The sequence below is a fragment of the Eretmochelys imbricata genome, chromosome 2 (assembly GCF_965152235.1).
Source record: "Eretmochelys imbricata isolate rEreImb1 chromosome 2, rEreImb1.hap1, whole genome shotgun sequence".
NCBI classification, from domain to species: domain Eukaryota; kingdom Metazoa; phylum Chordata; order Testudines; family Cheloniidae; genus Eretmochelys; species Eretmochelys imbricata.
The window spans coordinates 17,860,549-17,885,902 of record NC_135573.1 but is presented as its reverse complement, the minus strand read 5'-3'; the positions used below and the strand labels follow the sequence as shown (position 1 = coordinate 17,885,902).

The 25,354-nt window shown below is 41.1% G+C and overlaps 1 protein-coding gene across 1 annotated transcript in view; it reads right to left on the bottom strand.

Moving 5' to 3' along the window:
- ADCY8 (adenylate cyclase 8) overlaps positions 1-25,354 on the bottom strand; it is a 176,711-nt gene that overhangs the window by 4,802 nt on the left and 146,555 nt on the right. The window contains exons 12-15 of the mRNA XM_077808832.1: positions 24,724-24,896; positions 18,813-18,894; positions 7,869-8,027; positions 4,762-4,908 (exon numbers count right to left, since the gene is read on the bottom strand). Of these exons, the coding sequence (XP_077664958.1) occupies positions 4,762-4,908; positions 7,869-8,027; positions 18,813-18,894; positions 24,724-24,896 (561 nt within the window). The remainder of the gene's footprint in view (positions 1-4,761; positions 4,909-7,868; positions 8,028-18,812; positions 18,895-24,723; positions 24,897-25,354) is intronic.

Sequence of the window (25,354 nt, the reverse complement as noted above, 5' to 3'; positions counted from 1 at the left end):
ATTGGTTCTCAAGTGTACACATGCAATATTACCCAGTTGCATGCATGCAAGTACAATTTAACCAGTGAAGTGTGAAAATGTGATTCTGCAGTTAAATCATAATTTATATTTATGACAGTATAATAACGGCTATGGCATAAACACGGCGTAAGTCACTGCAGCGTAAAGAGAAAGGAAAAATGGTCTGTGAAGTAGAAAGCCCTTATTAAAATACCAAAACAAGTAATATCAGCACCAAGACAACACTAAGGTGGTAAGCACCTTAGATTAAATTGATTAGATAGAAAATGAGATATCCAAAAAAATTGCCTTAGATCTACAATTTTCAGGGCAGTGACAATGTCTGTGTGTGCTTCTGTACAGCATAACAAACACTGAGGGCTTGGTCTTGGTTGTGGCTTCTGGGATACAACAAATAATTATAATAATATTCATCTTGGACTCTGAAAAGTGGTGCTATAAAAAGGCAGCACAGTGTCCATATAGTCAATGTGCCGTCAGTGCCTCTGAGCACATCTACAAAATAGAAAATCACGTATAATTGCATTCTGAAATGACATGTTGTCACACTGAAAGACTCCCCATGCCAGTCCAGAAGTCAACATCTCCCGGCTCGCCAATCAGGGAAAGCCTGGATAACTAGACAGGCCTTACAGCAGGTTCTGAAGGTCAACAGACTTTTGGAGCTTTGGGGAAAGCAAGTTCCAGAGTCACATGACCCCAAATACACAAATTTGCGGCCAGACTGTGGCCTGGCCTTGTGTGACTGTACAAGGATATAAGAGGCAGTTAGACACCTGCCTCTACACCCATGAGAGTCCTCTTTGGACTGTGCTCTAGGAACACAAGGAAAGCAGGGCTTCATGAGGCCACTGCTTCCCCCTCCTGTGTGGATGTGTGGCGAGTTGGAGGAGAGGGGTAGGGAGTGGGCAGTCTTGAATTCATTCCCCGAGTGTAGGTTATTTCTCCCCAGAGACAAAGGGCAAAGAGTGGTGGGATTGTGACTCTCTGAGGTAGCATACAGCTTCCCAGAAGCACAGGAAGCACAAAATCGCTGAAATTCAGCCAGATAAATCTTCTGTTTGTTTTTCTCTCCTCAACATAGACCATGAGGACAAAAGACCAGACCCTAGCAGTCCTGTTCACCAAATTATAAAGCAATCAACATTCATCTCAGTTTTTGAGCATAGACAGATTGGTTTCCTCAGGCTGACTACACCCAGAAGAGTTCTCCTGATGCACACCACTCCTCCTTATTTGTAGACTGCTATGGTGGTGAAAGAGGTGGTTTACATCACAGCCACCGCACATGACTTAAAAGTGTACATGCAGCAATTGGGTGAATCCAGAACAAGATTTTTACTACTAGCTTTCTAACCGCCCTTCCTTCATGCTTCTTCTGCTGCAGAAGGCATACCAAAGAGGATGGTGCAGAAGGACATTTAGAAGACACGTATCAAGGAAAGAAGATAATTATATTTTCCCATCAACATATAAACCAAATGGTTCAACACAGTATGTTCCTTTATGCAGCTCTCAAATCCAATGGGGTGCGGAAGGAATATCAACAGAAAAGGTCCTCTGCCCAGGTAGGTGCAAATCTGAGCCCTGATCTCAAGCTGAATAAAGAATGGTTTGTTATCATTCAGTGATTCCATAATTAATTTGTTCCCCTCCACCTGCCAGATCTGCAAACTCAATCTCGGCTCTGACAGGCAAACTGGATTTGTTCCAGCTCACATGCCATCACCAATGACAACTACATTCCAGTTGCAGAATCTTTAACAGTAAACAATCCATCTCACTCTCTCTCACTGGCACTGACTGGGGCAAACAGGAATAATAGGCAGTCACAATGGATGTTGGTCACTGAAGTCAGCGGCTCTGACTCCGAATACATGCAGGGTGCAGAAACGTTGACTAAGATGTCACCATTTTTCATAATCACCCTTCTAGCTCTTAACAGCTGCTGAGTAAAGCAATTGTTTTTCACAATCTTTCCATATGTAATGCTGAAAAGCCGCATTTTTCCAACACTAACAGTGCTGCTCCCAAACTGTGCATCCAGACGTGGCTGACAGGTCTGCAAATAAGGAGTAGGGTGAAATACTGGCAAGGAAGCAACATGCCTCCACCCCTCCACCTTGTCCTTAAGTCAATATTTGCAAGAAAATGTTACCAGCAGACTTTCAGCTAGGGGATGTTGCACAGCTGAAAACGGGAAGCTTAATGACGTCTCTGTCTCTTTGCAGTACATTTTGTTCATGCTTCTCAGCCTTCCCTTCTTTCCTGTGTATGATCATTAACTCTTTTCAGTCATTCTCTCTTCTGTGCTTCCTTTCAAACAGCTGAGCTGCAGACCAGAGTCTAGCTAGAGTAAGCAAACTGCATCTCCACCATAGAAATAGGTTAGCAGCCAGCAAGGGATCACATTATTTCATTTAATATCCACACCACAACCTATTATACAACTAAAGATGTCTGAGACTTAACATAGTTCCTCAATAGGCTCTTTATTCATCAGAGAGTAGGTGTTAGGGACTTGAATGTGAGATAACTTTCATATTCTTGGTGAACGAGATGTCTTTAATGATCATAGCTACAGCAATAAGATTCTTCTGCCAAAATTGCACTCACATGCATGATGGGACTTCTTAAAATTAATTCATAGCATAAACTTTGAATTATCTTTGAGGCATAAAGTTTTAAATCAGAACTACAAAGAAAAACAAAACCATTAATAAAGAAATATGGTGACATCTGGGTGTTAGCTTAGGTATAAAATCAGATATTTATACCTGTGCAGGAGCCTAGCAAGTAGCAAAGCTTGTTAAGTAGCAATGATATTTGAAAGGTAATTATGTTACATAAGGACATCAGATTGTGCCTCTTTCTTCCACCCTGACCACCACTACCTCACTCCAGCAATTGCTGTTCCCCATCCAGTTCTGTGGACACATCCTCAGGCTTCTCCTCTCATCCACCTCTTTATCCACGATGTCTATATGCTTCAAATGCCAGTGAGTCAAAATCCAAGATGTACCCACCACCAGTCTCCCTCTCACACTACCCTGGGAGAGGAAGGTGAGGGTCCTAGTTCTGCCTCAGTTCTCCACCTGTAAAATTTGGATAACAATGCTTCTGGCAAAGAGGCAATATGAGGATAAATTCATTTAAAATTCAGAGGCGCTTGGACACCGTGGTGCTGGAGGCCATATAAGAACCTAGAGAAATGTATCTCCTCTACTCCATTCATGTTCTTATCACTCATACCCTCATCCTTTTCCTTTGGTGCCTGTTGAACTATCTTCCTTTCAGTAGAAAAGCACTGTAAGCCTTGATTGTATTCCCTGTCACCGTATCTCCTCCTGATTCCCAGTTCAGTGTCACAGCAACAGACAGCCACCCACTGTCCTTTGGTACCTTCCCTGGTGGTTTTAAGATTACCACTATTCCTACCCTTTCTGAAGATTCCTCCTTATTTACGTCCATCCCCACCCCCTCTCCATCTGATCTCCAATCTTCTCTTAGCAAAATCCTGGAAATCCAGATTTTTTTTCTGAGCTCTCTAATTTGCTTTTCCAAAAGCAATGCCCTGGATCCGTGGTGCTCAAGCTTTTCCACACTGAAACCAGGACCTCTCTCCCATTTAGCTGGGATCTAGAACTGCTGCCATTTGGCAATATGTGAAGGGCAGAGCAGTCACAACCTACTGAAACTTGTTTGTAGCCCCCAGGTTGACAGTCTCTATCCTTGGTAGTTTCCACTCTCACTTCCAGCTGCTTCACAGTTCTTAAACTGTCCTTCTGCTCAAAGATCTTTTCAGGTCTAGCCCTTGTTCCTTTTCTCTTCTAATCCTTCCTGACCGCAGTACAGAATTTGACACCATCTATCTTGACATCCCTATTAATTGATTGGCAGAGTTAGCAATAGCCTTGGACAACTTGCTTCCTGCTCTCACTCCGCTAGCCAACTGCTCCTCTCTTGCAATGGGCAATGGTTACTTCTCTGCTTTTAAACCTAAGGGGTTTGTCCTAGGCCGGCTTCTCTCCTCTTGTTTATCTTATCCCCGTTGGTGCCTATTCTGAAGTCAACCTTGGTTGTCCTTTCTGTGGAAATGATACCTAAATATAGCCCTTTACTTTAAGTCCTTTCCTCACAGATTATTAGCATCACTATGAAACTTTGTTCAGCTTAATATATCTAAACCTGTATCCTCCCTATCTGATCAGGCCAGCACCCTCAATCAAAACTCAACCATCTCTCCATCCCTCATTTACCATCTTCTTTCAAGAATCTGGACATTTGATTTGACACTGTTCACTATTTTTTCTTTCATATTCCTTGAGTCCATAAATTCATTGCCTTCAAAACAATGCCATTACTTCCTATATCTGGACCACTCCTTTCCCAAAACTAGTGCAGATAACTTCATCCTCTTTAACCATCAATACCAAGGTATAGTCTATATCTATATTATCTAGATGTATTGGGACAGATTCTGATTGCAATCACAAAGGTGTAAATCCAAGTCACTCAACTAATTTTAGTCTTAACTTCACCTTACTGGTGTAATTAATATCAGTGCTTGGCACTTTCAGTAGAAGAAAAGATAAACAATTTGGATAGCAATTACAGTAAAGACCAGGCACAAATATTGCAGGGACTTAGTAAAGATGATGAATCAAATGTCAGACCTGCTGATCTGGGTGTTCAATATTTAAAGTCCACCAAGTCCCCTTCTCTATTAGCTGGTATTACCTCATCGAAGTCTGCAATGATTTCATTCAGCAAACGGAGACATTCCACTCCTTGGTTGTTCATTTCAGTTTGAGAATAAAAATCAGCAAACCCAGGGATGGAAGCAAACATCACGCCAACAGCATCATAGGACTGAGAGTATAACTCCTAAAGGAACAATAGGGAAGAGAAACAAGTTGGAGTGGAAATTTATCCCATAGGTGATGTAGGGCTGTTGAAAATCATTGTCTGCACTTCACAACCCACATGTCTATCTTTTTAAGAACTTAACATTTGTTTGATGAACAGCTCTGGACATGGCATTTCGTAGGTACTATTGAGTTCCCTGGGAGAAGGTTGCCAAGAGGGTTGCCAACTCTTGTAATTTTATCATGAGTCTCTCACAATAGTCGGTGCTTTTCTTAAAGCCCTATCAGCTTGAGTCATGTGATTATGTAAGAATTTCAGCTTTCATTTAAAAGAAAAACGGTTTCAGCCCTCATGGTTGTGGAGAAGCGTTGGAAATGTGTACCTGCAAGGCTCAAACACCAGAAAACAAATAAAAAGAACCTTACATTTAATATTTTGAAAATCACATGATTTTTAAGCCACTCAATTTTTTTTGAATGCGTGGGATTGGCAATAGAGGTGTTGTCTAACGGCAAGAATCGGGGACATGAATCAAGATTCTTGATTTCTGTTCTTCACTCTTCTGCTGACTCACTCTGTAGTCGTTGGCACATCCCTTCTCTCTGTGCAGCAATTTACCCAACAGTAAAAATGGGAATAACAACAACTACCCAGGGGTGCTGGGAGTCTTAATTTGTTCAGGTTTGTTTGTTTGTTCGTTCGTTCTTTGGAACACAGCTGACTTTCTTACCCCAGCCCCTCCTCCGTCTGTGATGGAGGTGCCTCTGCAGGGACAGGGGAACCATACCACCGAGGCCAAACTCCCCCTTTCACAGCTGCAGTGCCCAGAGTGGAGCCTGGGGCCCTAATTATGGGAGAAGAGACAGTGTGTGTGTGTGTGTGTATATATATATATATAAACGTGTATGTATATATATCTCTGTCTATAAATCTCTGTCTATATATCTCTGTCTGTTTATCTCTGTCTATAAAACTGTTCAGCTGAGCCTTCCATTGCTCGGTTTTTCTATTTTTAGTAGGAAACATCAAGATAGAAATAATAAGTCCATGAGAAAGTGCTTACAGTACACATCTGGGGATTCATTTTTTGAGAGCAGGAGAATTAAGTTAATAGCCAGACATGAATTACAGGATTGATTGTACAGTAATCTTCCAGATGTTAATGCCAGCCAGCTCATTCATAAATCCTCCCCAGGTATAATCGCTCCAGGAAATTGCCTTGCAAAAAGCAGAGGTGGCAGCTGAAATCCAACTGCAAGTGTATTGAATGCATCAGCACTGAAATACCAGGCAACTGGTTTCAGTGCTTCTTTTGAAAATTATTTTAGCACTGAATGTGAATGTGTGTGGAGGTACATATCTCAATGGTTCAGTAGGATGGAGCATGTACCCTTCCAGCAGCCATAGTATATTCGTGACAGAAGATGGCAGAGGCCAGAATTGGAGTTTATTTCACACTAAAAAAAGGGCTTTACTTTTGCTCTCTTTCTGTCATATGCACACACACTTTCAATTGTGCAGAATAACATTGTGTTTTCTTAGCAATTTAATTCTTGCAAAGTAGGAGATTCCCCAAGAGGTGAAACTCTTAAATGCCTGGACATGTAAACCCCTGAAGATGATGCCATTTTTTCCTAGCTAATACTTTAAAGTATAACTTTTAGAAAAAACAATGGCATGTCCTGTCAGACCTATTTTGGCTAGTAACATCTATTTTCAAAAAAGTACTGTCTGACAAGTGGGATTCTGAACTCATTTAATTGTACAGCAAATAGCTTATTGTTGGTATCTTGATTCTAGAACTATTTGTGAACCCTTGGTTCCTGATGCACAGTTCAAAGGTCATGTATATCTCCAATCCCAAGCCTGATTTACATCGCACTTTACAACACACTCAGGGCTTGTCTACACCTCCCGGAGGATTGACATTGTGGCGATCGATGCATCGGCCGTTGATTTAGTGGGTCTAGTGAAGACCCGCTAAATTGACCACCCATCATTCTCCTGTCAATGCCTGTAATCTACCTGATCGAGAAGAGTAGGGAGAATGGACGGGAGAGTGTCTCCCGTTGACATTGCATATTGTGGACCCCACGGTAAGTTGATCTAAGCTATGTCGATTTGAATTACACTATTCATATAACTCAAATTTCATAGCTTAGATTGACTTTTCCCTTTAGTGTAGATAAGGGCTCAGCTTGGCCCCTACTAATATTATTGTGAGAATTTGACTTATTTCTGGTCACACTACTTTCAGACATGCTTTCTCCCTTTTCTTTTTTCTCAGATTTCCTTCATCCCTTGAGTAAACCCCTCTGAGATCTCCATCAAGGATCTCCAAAGCCTCCCCTACCAGCAGCTGTTATTGCCTGTTTCCTCTGTCTCAGGGGCCTGTCCAGTGTAGCTTTGTATTCATTCTGATTCTTAACATATCCTTATTAAGTTTGCCAAGGCCCATTAGGATACACTCTTTAATTACATGGTTTATATTTGTTCTAAGAAAACCCCTGTTTCATACACAAAAAGAAAAGGAGTACTTGTGGTACCTTAGAGACTAACCAATTTATTTGAGCATAAGCTTTTGTGAGCTACAGCTCACTACATCGGATGCATCCCTCAGTGCACAGGATGGATAGTAAATGAGGCAAACGGCTGTAAAAAGAGAAAGGATGTTCTCTTGGATTTAAGGGGCTGGACTGGCACCCAGGAGAGCTCTCCCACAAACTTCCTGTGTGATGCTGAACAAGACTAATTATGCATGAGCAGAGTGTATTAAGGTTACACAGGCATTAGTTAATTCTGGCATTTCCTATCTTTGGAGGGATTTGCAACATTAATGTTCTTTTAGCATTATTTTCTGCATGGAATAAATAATGTCAGACAGAGGCAACAGCTTTAACATTCTCACAGTATCATAAAGGACACTATTTTTCTTTTGCCTGTTAGGAAAAAAGTATCAGAAACAAACTGATATGTACTTCGTTATCTCGATCCTTCTCCAGGAAGTGACGGGCAACATGACTTGGCAGAATATTTCGAAGCATATTTTCATTGTGTTCCCTTAATTCCTTCATTTCGTTGATTTCTTCTTTCGCTTGAACACGCCACAGAAAGTCCAGGCGGGCTGTGTATTCAAGCTATATTTATGAAGAAAGGCAAACATTAAGTCTGATGAGCTAAATGCAGACATGGGATTGTAATCATGGAAGCCTGTCGCTACTACTTAAATTACTTCAGTGCTGTAGACACCAGAACTATGACTCCTAAATAGTTTTCTTTCTCCTATAAACAAATACCAGCATTTTGTCATGTATAGTGAGAATCGCAAAGGAATCAAGGGCCCAATAACATGAGTCATATTGCTATCTTATATTTAGTGGTTGGAAAATTTCAATAAAGCTATTTCCCCCTAGAACATGTCTGCATTACTTAAAGAATGATATTATGGAGTCAGACATGAGATAAAGTAACAGAATACATAGCTAGGTTAACAACATATTCTTCCAGCTCCTGAATCAGAAAATATATTCAGCTTTTTACAACTGTTTCCAACTGGAATGTACTTCACAAAAAAACAGAGCCAGGGTGAATAAGGATACTGTGCAGAGAGATAATTTACGTCTCAAGGACAAGCACTCTTCTCTCAGTGAAAAAAAAAATGAAAAGCCCAACATGCTTCAGACTTTCAAGTTTGAGATGCCTGAAGTGAGCTGTTTCTGCTGCTAGGGCAAATAGACATTTGCTTTTGAACTTATATATGATAGTGGAAGCATATAGATTGTCTTGTAGCTACATGAATAATCTGTAGTTTCATTCAGATTGCATTCTGGTTCCAAAGGTTGCAAAATTGCTATTGATTATTTGTATAACCATAGTGCCTAGTAGCCCCAGTCATGGGCCAGGACCCCAGTGCAGTAGATGCTGTACAAACAGGATCTCTGGAAAAGAGTCCCTAGAACGCGAGGCAATAGGTGGGTGCAGACAGGCGTGGGGAGCACAAGGAAGAATGAGACAATAGTGGTCTCTAGATACCAGCTGCCTCACCATTGTTCAGATTTTTGTAGGCATCACATCAAATGAGAGAGTTTTAATGAGGGATCTGAAGGAAGACAATGCAGTTTAATCCTGGTAGAGGTGCAGAAGCGGTCACTGATTGAACTATGGAAAGGCACTGAAATAATGGGGCTGTGTCTGTGTATGGATGCCATCAAACATGTCAAAGAACGATTTATGCTGTTTGGGATGATACAACCAGGAGTAAGGGTCAAACAACTAGAATGGGAATATTTCAAATAAGAGAACAGGCACATTTTCTAGCTGTGATATGCATTAGCCAATCAAATGATTTGCCAACGACAGTTATTGAGATTCCAGCACGAGAAATGTTTGAGAGCAGACCAGATAAGACACTTGGTATCTTTGTCTAGAGGATAATCCCCAATGGTGAACAAGGTATTGCCACATTGTAGCAGTCTAGTGGTCCATCCAGTTCAGTATCTTGTCAAGAACACTGGCCAGTGATCTTCTGAGAAAGGTGCAAGAAATGCTGCATGGACCGTTATAGGATAACCTAACTGGAGGGAAAGTTTCTTCCTCACTTCCCATAGCTAGAACAGAGTTTAAGCCCTGCAGGATGCAGGATTATATCTCATTACAAACTTGTATTTATTCTGCACTATTTTCTAAAACTCTTGTCATCCATATGAATCCTGCTAAGTTCTTGATCTCTGTTATATCCATGGCAGTGAGTTCCACAGGCTAACGGTGCATAGTCTGTAAAACTATTTCCTTTTACCAGTTTTTTCAGCTTTCAATCTCATTGAATACCCCCTTGCTCTTGTGTTATGAGCCAGGGTGCAGATAAGACCCTGATCTACCTTTACATCACCAGGAAAAAGAGGCCTAAAATCATCTCTCATTTACTTGTCATGGGATCCCCTCGTGATTTGAATAATTACGTGGGGCTTTAGATTAACAGATTCATAGATTCCAAGGTCAGAAGGTTCCACTGTGATCATCCTGTCTGACTTCCATTGTAACACAGGCCATAGAACTTCCCCAAAATAATTCGTAAAGCGTTTCTTTTAGAATAAGCATCCAATTTTGATTTAAAAATTGACAGTGATGGAAAATGCACCTTGATCCTTGGTAAATTGTTCCAATGGTTAATTACCCTCATTGTTAAAAATTTACACCTTTCTAGTCTGAATTTGTCTAGGTTCAACTTCCAGCCATTGGATCATGTTATACCTTTCGCTGCTAGACTGAAGAGCCCATTATCAAATATTTGTTCCCTATATAGGAATGTGTAGACCATAATCAAGCCACCTCTTAATCTTCTCTTTGTTAAGATAAATCGATTGAGTTCCTTGATTTTGTCACTATAAGGCATGATTTCTAATCCTTTCATCATTCTTGTGGCTCTGCCCTGAACCCTCTCCAATTTATCAACATCCTTCTTGAATTGTGGGGATGTGAGGGGGTGCAAGACCTTCCCCCACACTGTTGTCCTTGTAACCCCATGAACTGCTCAGACTCTCTTCTTTTACTGTCCCCTCCATCAGCACCTGTAGAGTGCAACACAACAGCCAGAATCCCTACAACCTTCAGTGCCTGTTTATCAGGGCCCTGGAGGAAAAGAGAACTCTCTTCCTTGGGATCTCCTTCAATCTGGGCACAGCCGGCCTTATCCTCCCTCCCTCTTAACACTTCCTTCCTGCCTTTTATCAAGCTAGTCAATTTATGGACGAATTAATTCTAGTTATACAGCCTCCCCATCTGAATAGCTAATTCCTCCCTATTTCCTCAATCTGCTGACACTGCGTAAACTAACTGAGTCTACCGTGATCAGAGTGCTAACCCATCTCTTGGGCCTCAATTCTCTGGCACAGGGCACCAGAACTGGACGCAGTGATCCAGAAGTGGTGGCACCAGTGTCAAATACGGAGGTAAAATAACCTCTCTGCTCTTACCCAAGAATCCCCTCTTCATGCATCCCAGGATCACATTAAATCTTTTGGCCACAGCATCACACTGGGAGCTTATGTTCAGCTGACTTTCCATCACCACCCACACATCTTATTTAGAACAAGTATGTTCCTAATAGAGTCTCCGATGCCGTAAGTATGGCCTGCATTCTTTGTTCCTAGATGTACACATTTATATTTAGCCATGTTAAAACACATATTGTTCGGTTGCACCCAGCTTAACAAGTGATCCAGATTGCTCTGTATCAGTGACCTGTCCTCTTCATTATTTACCAGTCCCCCAAACTGTGCATTATCTGCAAACTTTATCTGTGATGATTGTATGTTTTCTTCCAGGTCATTCGTAAACATGTTAAATAGTATGAGGCCAAGAACAGAGTGGGATTCTATTAGGAATATACTTGTTCAATGATGATTCCCTGTTTAGAATTACACGTTGAGAGGTATCGGTTAGCCAGCTATTAATCCATTTAATGTGTGCCATGTTCATTTTAAATCATTCTAATTTTTCAATAATGTCATGTGGTACCAAATCAAATGCCTTACTGAAGTTTATTACATCAACGTTGTTACCTTTATCAACCAAACTTGTAACCTCATCAGAAAAAGATATCAAGTTAGTTTGACATGATCTATTTTCCATAAACCCATTTTGATTGGCATTAATTACATTACCCTCCTTTAATTCTTTCCTAATCATCTGCTTAATCATTGTCTTGTCCAGGATCAATTTCAGAATCACAGACTCTGTCATTCTATTTACGCTTTTTAAATATTGGTGCATTAGCTTTCTTCCAGTCTTCTGGAACTTCCCCAGTGTTCTAAGACTTACTGAAAATCAACATTAATGATCCAGTGAGCTCCTTAGACAGCTCTTTAAAAACTTTTAGATGCAAGTTACCCAGGCTGGCTGATTTGAAAATGTGTAACTTTTATAGCTTATGTTTAACATCCTCCTGAGATACTAGTGGAATGGAAAGAGTGTTATCACATGATATGACGACATCTTATGTTTTTCCCAAATACAGAACAAAATATTTATTGAACACTCCTGCCTTTTCTGCGTTATTTATTGATCATTCTAATATTTCCATCTAGTGATGAACCAATACCATTGTTAGGATTCTTTTTCTTTCTAATATGTTTTAAAAAATCCTTCTTATTGTTCTTAAATGAGCTGTCCATACATTTCTCTGTAGGTCCCTTTTGCTTCTCTTATCAATTTTCTATAAGTTCTACCTTCTGATTTATACTCATGACTATCAACTTCCATTTTCTTCCATTGGTTTAATTTAATTTATTTATTTATCTGTCTATTTTTATAGCTCTAAACCAGGTTGTTATTTTAACCAATACAGCCTTCTTCCTCGATTGTTAGATGCCCCCAAAAGCACAATCTGACAAAGTATTCTTAAACAATTCCCAATTATTATTCATACTTTTACCAATTAAATTCTTCCTCCCAGCTGACTTGGCTCATAATTGTTTTCAGCTTTGTGAAATTGACCCTTTTAAAGCATCATATGTTATAAAACTGTTGTGGACCTTATGTTATTTGCATGTTATAAGAGTGATCTAGTCATAATCACTTGTATCTAAGCTACCACTAATTTTTAGATTTGTGATCAGTTCTTCTTTATCTGTCAACATGAGGACTAATATAGAATTCCCCGGGGTTGGATGCAACACTTTTTGAGTTAGAAAATTGTCTTCTATAACATTTAGAAATTTAGTTATTTGCAGAATATTTCTCATTGCACATAATGAAAGATTTCATTCAAATTTTATTTTGTAGTTTAGAATGAGAGCTTTGAAATTATATATGTATTTAAACTGCCTGTGAAAAATAAATTACTAACATTGGGAGAATTTTAACATAAGACTCCTCCAAGTCCAGTCCAGCACATCAGTGTTTAGCCTTTATATCCAGGCCAAAATCCAATCTGGATAATTTAATTTTCGCTATTTAAAATTCCCTCTTATTTCAGCTGGAACAATTTTCTATGCCTCCCTGGCACAAAATGGCTGCTCTGTTCTACTCCAGAGTTGACTCTATGTGACTTTGTGGGTGAGAGTGGTTTGTATATACAGGGTTATTAAATATCTAAAATGTAAGGTTATTTTTGTCTGTGAACAAATGGAACGGCCCCACTGTGGTGTTAATGGGAAAGGACTGTTCCAAGGGCTGCATCACTGCTAATCAGATTTTTTGGTTCTGCCATGTGATTACTAGAAATGTGGCTACCTTCATTACTGAGTAAAGAAAATAGGCTATTGCATAGGAAGCCAAAAAGCCCCAATTCCTAGGAGTGGAGATACCATCCAGCCTCTATGCATATATAATCACCATGCATGGTGGAAGCACAAGGTGCTAACGGGTTCAACTCTCAGTTTTCTCAGTATTTCTAGTGTAGTTTATTTTGGGGAAGAGGGAGTGTAGTCAAGACATCTCTTGAGGGTGCTTCCTCTAAGAGCAAATAATCACATGCTGGACTAAAGAGATTCCAAGGACAGAGTGCTTGCAAATGTGCTTTCTCCCCTTTCACTACACTTGCAAGACCTGCCACTTCCCACTGAGTTCAGTGGAAGGACTCAATGGGAGATGGATCAGTCTCCAGAAGGGTTAGCCTGTACTCCAACGACAAGAGGGAGTTTTAACATCACATTGAATTTCAAAGCTTCCCTCCATTTTCCTTCTTCTCTCTTTCCCTAAGATTCTTTTCCCTTCCCCAAATTCTCTCCTGCTTTCACCTCTCCTCCCATAGAGCCCCTTTCCACATTCAGAGCTATTCAGATGCTGAAAGGTCTGAGGATGGATGCTGGATTCTCCTCCAGCTGCACTGATGAATCTCAACCAGGTGGAGAGGAAGAGCATCTAAAATAAATATAACTAAATTACAAGAAGCTCTTTACTGCAAGTATGTGGACTTAATCTCCCTTGGGATTAATTCAGTGGAGGAGAGTAGCGCCAATGGAGTAACAAGGTAGAGAGGGTGAGAAACTGAGATAATTGTGTTTATTTTGTGGTTGAGAAATAGCTAGTTAGGCAAATCGGTCCTACCAGCCAGAATGCAGAGCTCTGCAGAACTGAAATATTATCTCAGTATTGTGGGTCATCAATGTATGCAAATCTCCAGATGAGAACTGAGCAGTAAATACAGCGGAATTTCATCCTGTATGACATATGCTGTTCAAAAGTCTGGATTGCAGAAGAAAATAATGCCTTTGGCTGAAGCCTCCTACCCTCAGTCTCTCATCCCTCTCCTCACTCAGCTGTGGTAGAATAGGTTGAGGCATGCACTGTTCTAGGAAGAGTTATTAGGCAGGAGATTCGTGTTAAAACAAATGTGAGTGTTTTCCATTTCAGAATTGTTAGCTGTCTGCCATTCTTTATGGAGCCTGACAAACTTAATTTAAAGTTCATCCCTCATTTTGCACACACAAGCTTTTAAGTTACTTTTTCTAGATACAGTCGAGACAGAGCAAGGCTGTCTCGTCACAGTGAGAGAATTTCCTAAAGAATCCATCTCTGGTGCAGCCAATAAGTCTGGAAAAATCAGTCATGCTAAACCCCTAATTAAAAATAGTTCCATTAGCAATATATGGTATCAACATAAATCAAATATTTCCATACCCCAGGAACCTAATTTAACACAAAAACAAGCATTCTGAGCCTGAAAATTATATTCTAAAAGCATTTGACTTACAGCAATATTTTGAAATGACATGTTGCACAGGAGAGCTGTTCTGACATTTGAGGCAGTCCCAGTCTTATGGCTATTCTATATTGAAGTATTTATTTCATTCAAAAATCATGTAGCCCAAATTACATAGAACTAGAACATACCTTAAAAACACATCAAAATAGAACATCACATACAAGTTCCTCGACAAGAGAAAAATGTTTCAAGACAAAATCCATATAGGGAAATGCTTCTAGGGCCCTAGCTCTCTGGATAGCAGCTAAAGCATCTATTAGACCTAACCTTAACTCTAATACTCTGCCTAAGCAGCTAAAGTGAGGCTTTAATAACTGTAGCCAGGGACCAAACAAGCCAAAGCTGAATCAAGTTCCCCTGTTTCTCCACCCCAGATAGGCCTTTAGCTGCTATCCAGAGGAGTCAGCGAGGGGGAGGGTACTCAGCCCCATCCGGGAGCCACTCTGCACAACTGTCCCTTTTCATTTCCTGAGCTTGTATTTCCTACATTCATGTTCTCCCTTTGGAAATACTCAATCAATCACTTCACAGCATTTCCCCCGTCCCTAAAATATTCTGAGCATGGTTCCTTCATCATCACTTCACAGCATTTCCCCCCTGTCCCTAAAATATTCTGAGCATGGTTCCTTCATCATATCACTCCAGTTTTACACCAATGCATGCTGAAATCAGTGTCTTTGCTGCAACATAATACTGGAGTAGCAACATGAAGAATCAGACTGTCGTGATTTTTATTTAGCACATGTCAGGGTTTTTTTGCTTTTTGTTACACTTTAAAGGTTTTATGCTCTTCTTTGAGGTACTTTTAATGTTCTGTTTCATCCACTTCTAAAACTTTCTTTTTATTTCACACCATTCAATACTATGTAATTTGAAAAACAAACAAAAAATCCAACACTAAAGCATTTACAGTTCTTTCAACCCCTTTCTTGCAAACCCCCATTATCTCCATGTTTCCATAGTGATTTACTTTCTGGGAGAGCTGGGCTCTCTTTGACTTTTACATGCTTTCAATGTATAGCTGAAGTGAGTGGAAGCTGAAATTAGGACACAGCAAGGAGCACAAGGTTACACAGTGGCATATTATAAGCAGCATATTATTAAGGTTGCCTGATGTTGCCCATTATAAAACCCTGTTTTCAGTTGCTTATAACTTTGCCAAACTATAGCTGTTTTGACTGAAATTTTTCATGCCAGGTGTCTGCATCAGTGTGGATTTTATTTATTTATTTATTTTTGGAAAATGTCAGCCAGTATTGTTTAGCCATTTCTGAGAATGAGGCTAGGGAAAAATATATTGGTGGGCAACCATTTTTGAAAGTTCTAGTGTGTGCCCATGTTTGGAGCAGAGTCTTGAAAGTTGGCAGGGGGTGGCCTTTGTGTCAGCAGTATACCTTTTGCTGACCCTGTGAAAATCCAGCCAAATTTGGCCAAGCTATAAATCTTTGGAAAATCACGGTTCAAATGGGCTCAGTATTGACTTGTTAGGCTTAAGCAGCTAAAGTCTCCAAAGATTCTGTCTGCAATGAACATTTTTCCAGCTGGCAGTTGAACAGGACTTTCCTTGCAACTGCAGCTCTGACCTGCTGTAGGCCATCTGAATACTAAAACTCAGAGCAGAGAGCCTTTCTCTTCTGTGTTCTCCATGACCTCCCTTCTGAGCCTAGGCAATATGAAGGAGGAAGATGCCTGATTTGAAGGCAGAGGGGGCTAGAGCTGGAGCTGGGGGAAGAGTAGATTAGGACAACCAGCATGGGAGTGGAATTGGGATAGGCCAAAGAGATTGGGACTGAGAATGGGTGGGAAATGTTGGAGAGAGACTGGGAGCCAGTAAGTGTGTGGGAGACCAGGATTAGAGGAACAGTCAGGTGGGAAAACTGGCTAGGCAAGGAGATGGGGACTCAGAAGCATTGGGGAAGGGGGAAGGCATTGAGCGGGGAAGGCAGACGTATACCAGTAAGGAGTCAGGGTCCGGGAGGAGAACTGGGACTGACTGAGCAAAGAGACCGAGACAAGGAGCTGGTGCAGGGGAAGTGGGCAACTGAAATTGGACAAGAAGCTCTGACATTGGAGGACAAGCTCAAGGAGGGAGACTGGAACTGGGAACCAGTAGGGACAGGGAATATGGATGCGGTGACTGGAGGCCAGAGTATGGGAGAGAGAGACAGATTGGATGAGGAGTTAGGAAAGGGGAAGTGGAATGTCTGGGCAAGGATGCTAGGGCTGGAAATTAGGAGAGAATGGGACAGGGAATCTGGAGTCATTAGAATAGGATTTGCTCAGCAAGAGGCTAGGGCTGGAATGATAAACCTGATGAGTTGAGATTGGGACTAGGTGAGGAGAATGGGGCTGGGATTAGAAACCAGGGGTGGGAAAGAGACTGAATTAGGACAGGGACAAGTTGGACAGGATGGAGCAGAAGGGGTCTAATCTTGGGGGAAATATGAAGAAGAGTCTGTGCTCATTAGAGAACACTCCCCCCACAGAGCCTGGAATGGAACTCAAGGTTTCTAAGTCCCACCATTTCTCAGCAAGTATTTATTAAACTACTGGCAAAGTGTGCTTCTCATCCCCTTCTAGAGCAGGGGGTGATGGTAAAACCATCCCCATAGAGGATGACAACCTACTAATGCTATCAGTTACTCCATTAGCTCAAGTGGAAGAGATCTAAAGGTTCCAGCGCCACCAATATCCTACATGGGTGTCAATATGATACCATGTAGTGGAATTTCTTTTTTTTGTTTATTTTTTTTTAAACTGGGAAATTACATACAAACTATATTGAAAGAACATTAAGGTTGCAAACTCAAGCACTTTAAAAGTTAGGAAATGCCAGCATAAGCATTTCCCATGCAACCTTAATTTGGCCCTCTTGTGCACATGCATTATGATACTGTATTTAATTACATGATCACATGCTATTTTTTCTATGAATAAACTTCAAGATCTCCAGAAATAAGAAATGATTTAAAAACATCTAGGACCATGGATTTACAGTGTGCAATCCATTCGCTTGCTGCAATATGGTGCAAGTCAGGGCCAAATTTACACCTTGGTGTAGTCAGTGAAAGTAACTCTACATTATCGTCCAAATCTTAGACTGTGTAAGGGCTTGTCTGAATCACAGCCCCTGTATTTGTGAGAGCACAAGGGCTGCTGCCAAGTTGTTTGTCCCTAGGAACAATTCCCTGGAAAGAGATTGAGAACATACAGAGCCATGCCTTCCCCATGCTCTCCTCTCCTTCCAGACGGCAGAGGGGAGTATGCTTCATGCCCTAAATGGCTGTAGCAAATTACCTCTACCCCCACCAGCCCAACCAGGGAGCTCCAGGAGACATTGCATCTTCCTGAAGCAGAATGACTCCAAATACCGCCCCACCCCCAGGAGTGCTGTTCCTTCACGTTGGTTGCTCGAATGCAGCACTGTGGTTCGATGCCACAGGTGAACCTTGCATGACTTGGGGTGTTCTAAGGGCTTGATCCTTCTGAGATTACTAGAAAAAAACTTCAGCCAAAGCCAAAGGGGGTTTTCCAGCACTGGACTAGGACTGCCTAGGGTTAGATCTTAACATTCCTACTGTATAACCCAGAGGAGTTTAGTGACCAACACTGCCCTGGATTGGTTTTGCAACAACTTCAATGCGGTTCTACGTTTACAAATCCAGAAGTATGGATGGGTTCAGATCCTGGTCCCCCTTTAATCATAACTCTCTATTTCTGAGGTATCCTAGGTAGGAAGTCTTTCCCAGTGGTTAGGGCACTCACCTGGGACGTGGGAGTTCTGCACTCAAGTCCCAATTACTTGGCCTCTCTATGCCTCCCTTTCCTATCTGTAAATTGAGGCTAACAGCTCTGCCCTGTTTCACAGTGGTGTGATGAGGATGAATACATCAAAGGTGGTGAGACACTCCAATACTATGGCTATGGAAGCCATATAAGTACCTAAGATACAGAGACGATTGCACATTTGGCCTCTCTCCATTATGCAGTGCATGCTGCTCTTAAGAATCACTAAAACTGCACTGTGCTGGATGTGAGCCTTCTTTAATCAGTCTTTGCTTAATTGGCTTATTTGACATTACATTATTAAAGGTCATATACTCAAGTGGATAAAAATATTTGCTTCAAATGCCAGCTGGTATTTTGAAAGTAATTATTGCTGCATCCTGCAATTCTAGTTTGTAAAGCGAGCAGTTACAGTAAATGTTTGCTTTACCTGTTGACCATGATAAAATACGGCTAACAGGAACATTGCCATCAGTAGCAAGGATGCTTCCTTTGTGCCCAGGAAATCGGTTCTGGAAAGAAAAAAACCCAAAGAAAGACATTATTATTGATCGGTCAGAGTTTTATTTTAATCAGGGAGGGCTTTAATTTGGTAACCTATGTGCTTTTCTATGGTTTGTTGTGAAAAACCTTGGCATTTGAAAATATAACCAATAACAATTAATTCAACAGTACAACACTGTAATTAAAATGTTCACTGTCTAATAACCAATGTGTTGAACGATTAAAGCGAGGCCTCCACTAGCAATCAGGAGATGCTAATCCTTCCCTTCCAACCGTGACAGAGAAGCCATGCATTCGTCACTCTCTTTGTGGTGGTGATCCCAGTGGCAGTGGTATGCAATGAACAGAACTGACATGATTAAATATATCCTTAAATGAGGTATGCACACTTCAGTCCTCTCCCAATCCAGGCTTCAGAGCTATGGGCCAGGATGATCTGCAGCACCAAAACCCACTTGGCACTGAAGAAGGGGGCCTATCACAGAGTGTGTTATGGCTTTATAAGTCTCTAGTTTGCCCTGGTCCTGCTGGAATTTAGAGCAGCTTAGTGGCCCCAAAGGGTCCATTACACAAGCTGGGGAGAGCACAGCACACTCCTGCTGCACCCCTAGAAATCTACTTTGGTTCCCAGCATGCCCTCTGTGTCAGGACCAGGGGAGAGTACACAGGGTAGGAACTGGCTATGCTGGCTTTAGGCCAGCTGAGACCTCCTTTCACTGAAGGAATTCTCAGCTGGCCAGATACAACCAGCATCTGGCACCTTTTTGCTGGTGGAGCAGTGCAAAGGGTTTGGAAGAGTGGAGAGAACCTGACCCTATATCTGGGATTATGACCTACAATCCTAACTTCAGCCATTACAATATTTTGCACGTGCCTAGCACCTTTCATTCAAGGACTTCAAAACATTTTACACATATTGACAAAGCCTCCCAACACCCTTTTGAGGTAGATCAGTATTCTGTCCATTCTACAGCTGGGTAAGGAGAAGCACAAATAAATTATGTGACTTGTCCCAGGTGTCTGGAAGTCACTTGCAAAGCCTGGAATAGAACCCAGTAGTTCGGACTTTGTCTTCTACTCGAATGATTCTCCCGACCTGAGCTGGTGAAATACTACAAAAACATTGTTTACTAGCTCTGGCTGAGAGAGTGATTTGAGTAGAAGATAAAGTCAGGACCACTGGGTTCTATTCCTGGCTTTGCAAATGATTTCCAGATATCTAGAGCAAGTCAGATAATTTGTTTGTGCCTTTCATTTGAATTCCAAGTGGCTGTTTGGTTAGATTATGCCGAGGCCCTTTTTAATCACTATTGATGAATATTCACATAAATAGGTTTTGTTCACCCAAATATCTGGGAAATGTCTGTTATTCATACAATTACTCACAGTTAAAAAGTGAAGAAAGGTATCTGTGTATGAATAAAAGCAGATACCATTCATAATGTCTTAGTGTCCTGATGTTTTAAATCCTCCTGTCGAGACTGGAAACAATATCATTTGACTAAGATGAACAATCAGAAACCATGAATTACAAATAGCAGGAGGGATAAAATGAAAAGTTTGTGAACAGCCCATAACTTATACAAACATGTTTTGCTCTATTTGCACAATTACAAATAGATTTGCAAAAATCAGCTATATTTGGAAATGATTTTTAAACAGAAAGGAGGGCTACATTTGTTGGATATTTTGTTGATACCAGGTAACTTGATCATATCAATCTACCTGCCTGTCCGTCTAGCCTATGGTAATTTTAGAATGGCAACAGGTACCTAGATCACTCTTTCTCTTATGTCACAGTGTTATAAAACAATGGTTACATGTTTCAATATAATAGTCTTTTTTTTCACCTCAACATACCATTCATCAGTTTAGCCCAAAACTCATATTATCGACAAACTGAAGTCATCCCATGAAAATCCATCTGATAATATTTCCTGATGGAAAACTAGTATATTTTTAGTATGCTTAGAATATATTCCCTTTTTGTAAGAGTAAGCATCTCCTTAAATATGCCTTTTAGAAACCACTGCCCTGTAACAGTTGGTATCTTCTCACTGTCATTCATGGTGCCTCAAGATTGTCAGGAAAACTGGTTTCTAATAGTAACACTCACTTAAGTTCCAATCAACCTGTCCTCTTTTTTTCAGTATTAGATGATTTATATTGATAATAGCATTTGTACATTCTTTTCTACTAGATTTTTTTCCTAACAATCCAAGACTGGCTGTGAACAAAGACAACTCTCTAATACATAACAACAAACCAGCGGGCACACTGTACGTGTCACTGTAGCCGAGGGTAACGTAAGCTGATAAATATCATCTTTGTCATGCAAGTACATCTGTGCTAAATTGATTTGGATATATGACTATTTTCTCTGAAAATACAAAGATATTTGAAGAAGAATTAAAATGTGGAATTCTCTGGATTTGGCCCAAGACTAGTCAAAAACATGAATCTTCACTGGCAATTCTATCACTTTATGGAGTGCTCACATGGCACTTAGGCCAGGTCTACACTATAAACATACATCGGTATAATTATGTCGCTCAGGGGTGTGAAAAATCCACATCCCTGAGCGAAGCAGTTATACTGACCTACCCCCCGGAGTAGACAATGCTATGTCGACGGGAGCGCTTCTCCTGTCGACATACCTACTGCCTCTTGTGGGGGTGGATTAACTCCACTGATGGGATAAGCTCTCCTGTCCGGACAGTAGCATCTTCACTGAAGCGCTACAGTGGCCCAGCTGCACCAGTGCTGCTGTAGTGCTTTAAGTGTACACCTACCCTCAAATACATAGGAACCCCAAGAAGCACTCCTTGCAATTAAGCTGCATTTCTTTTCGGGAGCAGGGCCCCAGAAGCAGTGGAATAAGCTTTCCAGTGAGATATACAACACTTCCTTCTAGCCCTGAAAGATCCAGAGATAAGGGTGAAATGATGGCTCAACGGAAATCGATGGGAATTGAGCTGTTTCATCTACACCTTAATGTTGTGTATTAAAGCCTACAGTAGATAATTTTTAGAGATGGTTCAAATGTGTGGATTTGGAAGTCTTATTCCTGAGAAAATTCTGTGCCAAAAAATTAGAAATTCTGCAAAATTCTGCAAATTTTATATGTCAATAAATAAATGTGGAGGCTCTAGCATGGCAGTAAGGAGCACAGGCCACTGGCTGCACAGAGGTGGGAGATCCCTTCTCCCTCCCTGGGACATGGACCTTTGGGGCAGGCCCAGCCTTTGTGCTGTGTCAGGATTGGGTGCAGCCTCATGGCCAAGTCCGTGTCCAGGGGTAGAGGGGCTGCATGGTGATCTCCCACCTCTGTGAAGCCAGTCACCTGTGCTCCTCACTGCCATGCTGGAGCCTTCTCATTTCTTTATTGACAAATTAAATTTGCAGAATTTAAAAATATTGTGTGCAGAATTTTTATTTTTTTTGGCACATAATTCCCTCAGAAGTAGGAGGTGCACATCCCCTGTGTCTTGGAGGGCAGGCTGAGGAAGGGTCAGTGGGGAGACTGAAAATCCACCCGTTTTTGTCCCCAGGGGGCATGAACAGAGAAAGAATGGAGGCTTTGGCAGCTTTAAAGTTACAGTAACAGTTGTGGCATATCTTGAGGAGAGTTTTCCTTCCCCACGGGGCCAAACTTGGGCTACGTGGCCATGGTTCAAAGGAAATATTTTAGCTCTTGGTGCATACAAGGACACGCATATACTACAGGTATATGGCCAGAGAGTTGCACAGAATATTAGAGAGCCACAAAACCACTCATCTGAGATTGAAATGGGAAGGATCTACACATTAGAACAGTTACAGCTTTATTTTTTTTAATTTATGAGACCTATATTAAGGCTGCCCTGTTCCATTCATGCATCTTCTTCTATTGCTAGTTAATGAGACGTTTCCTGCAGCAAGGAGGTACTGATTTGTCTACAAATGAGACGACTCAGGGTACATTTTTTGTGTTTCTAAGGCCTTTTTGTCCCTTAATGTTTAACGACATGACATTATACTCCTAGCAGAGGACAGAAAATAGCAACACATGGCATGAATGAAATATAACTGACTGAATAAATTAACCATCAGCAGCAGGTAGCTCGGAGAAAGAAGATCATGCTTAAATATATCACCATGGCATTTGATGCTTGTAGCTTATTATCAGTATTATTTATATTATAGTAGCTCCTACGAGCCCCCAAGAAAATAACTGCACAGCAAGAGACAGCCTCACCCTGAAGGGCTCTGTAGAGGCTCACAAGTCTGCTCCTACATGTGAGCTAATGGAGCTAAGCAGCAGCGGCTTAAGGCTTGAGATCTACTAGTTCCCAAATTCAGTCCTTGCAGATGATCTGGCTTATGGGTATTATTACACATGATCTAACCACTCAAGGGGGCTATAAAGTCACACTTGTGTTTGTGTGATTAACGCATTCCATCTGCCCTGAGAAGCTCATGTTGAGAATACACAATCCACAACCCCTGCATGGGCCACCTCACATAATGACTCCCTTGGTCCTCAGGGATTGAACTCTGAATCTAAAAGCACGCATGTCTGCTGTGGAGGCCTAAAGGACCAGCTCCATTAATTCACATGCAATAGCATAAACCTCTATAAGTGGCCTGGCCACTAGAGTACAGCAAACATGCACACTGGGTTAATGTGGATTACCACTGCTTTTTCTGAAGACCTCTAGTGCCATAGTAACAAGTAAGCCTGACACACTGCGTCATCTGACACCCTCAGCCACTGTGTCATCACAGCTCTTATGCCTCTTACATTGTTAATTATTCTTGTGGAGGCCCGAAATGGTAACTCTTTGAATCTTAAAAAGTAGTGATACAAAGCATGCTGCAGCTTTTATCTAACCATCATCCAAAGTACAGATAGCAAAGGATCACATTAACATCATACCGAAGGCTGCTTTAGTACATTTTAAAAAGGGTTCTGAAGAAAACAAGAGCCACTTCAAAAATGTTTAACATATGGTGTTGTTTGGAATCGTGATAGCTAAATTCAAACTACATCCAGCATTTCAAATCAATCCCTTCTTTGAAAACACATTTCTAATGCAACTTTTTCAGCTGCGTTAAAATTAGATGTCTGGCACAACCTTAAGTATGGTGTTGCTACTCCACTGTATTATCTGAAGGAAGTACATCACATACAATCTACATGCACAGACAGATTTTATATGTATATGTAAATTATGCTTAAGATTTTTGCATGTTCTCTTAATTGACACGTATTGCTAATTATTGTTTATAACTCCTGGTGAATGTCTGGAGTTTACTTTTTCTTTTTTCTTTGAGTTGCCTTAACATATTGATCACTTATTGACAGTTGAAACTATTTCCAATAAACTTGAGATTATCACTCCAATTTCAATGCTTTGTTGGTTTCTTAGCGAAGACTATATTGATTCTTTCATTAAAGGTTGTGAAATGCTTTGAAATGTATTGTTGAAGAGCACTGTATCAGAGCTCGGTGTTATTATTATTAATTCAGGGCCAGATTGTGATTCTCTTTTCCACACTGAGCAGCATATTACTCCAGAAGTAGTTCCTTTCACTCTGCTGGGACTATTAAAAGTGGAAGGTACTAATCAGCATGAGCAAGGAGATCACAGTCCGATCCTTAATTATTAATGATTATTCAAGAAATGAAAGCAAGGATACAGTGCGCACAGAGTTGTGCTTACTCCTGGTGAGTAGCACCTTACCACACTAGGAGTCCCTTTCGGAGCATGGCACTACTCATTGTGAGCAAAAGTGGCAAAACCCGTCCCATAAAACAATAGACATTTTTTCCAAATGTAGCTGCTAACACTTACTCTCCATTGTGATTCAAGTTGTCGTATTGCAGGAAGAGGGAGGCATAAACGGTCTCAGTCAGCAGAGAATAGATTGCGATCATAATGAGAAGCACTGCCAACTTCAGGACGGAGTTGAGACGAAGAAACACGGCACAGGTCACCATTGCCAAAACACCGGTAAAGACAAAATACTGAACAGAGAGCACGAGTGGTCAGTTTCAACTTTATGAAGGCATGAATTTTCGAAGTGTCCACCAATTGTGCTCAGACCTTTAGAAAATCCAGCTCTGTATCCTATTTGGGGCACCAAAAATGGAAGCATCCCTGCACGGTGGACACTTACGATAATTTAGGCCTAAACATTTATGGGGTATATATGTGCAGTTAGTCATTGGTGCAGACTAACTACAGTTAGTTTGTATGGAGATGGTCAGAGGAGGATTCCCTTTGTGCAGGAGAACTCTCCACTTGCAGAAATCTGGCAGAGATGGCTCTACCAATTCCTGTGCTAGCTACCCCATCCTGGGAAGGGCATTTCTTGGGCACAGTGGAGAGAGGAGAGGGCATTACACCTAATTGCCCACTTGCAAATGGTCTCTCGGGACATAAATTAGGTTTGCCCCTGGCAGTCCTTTCTTACACTAGGTTC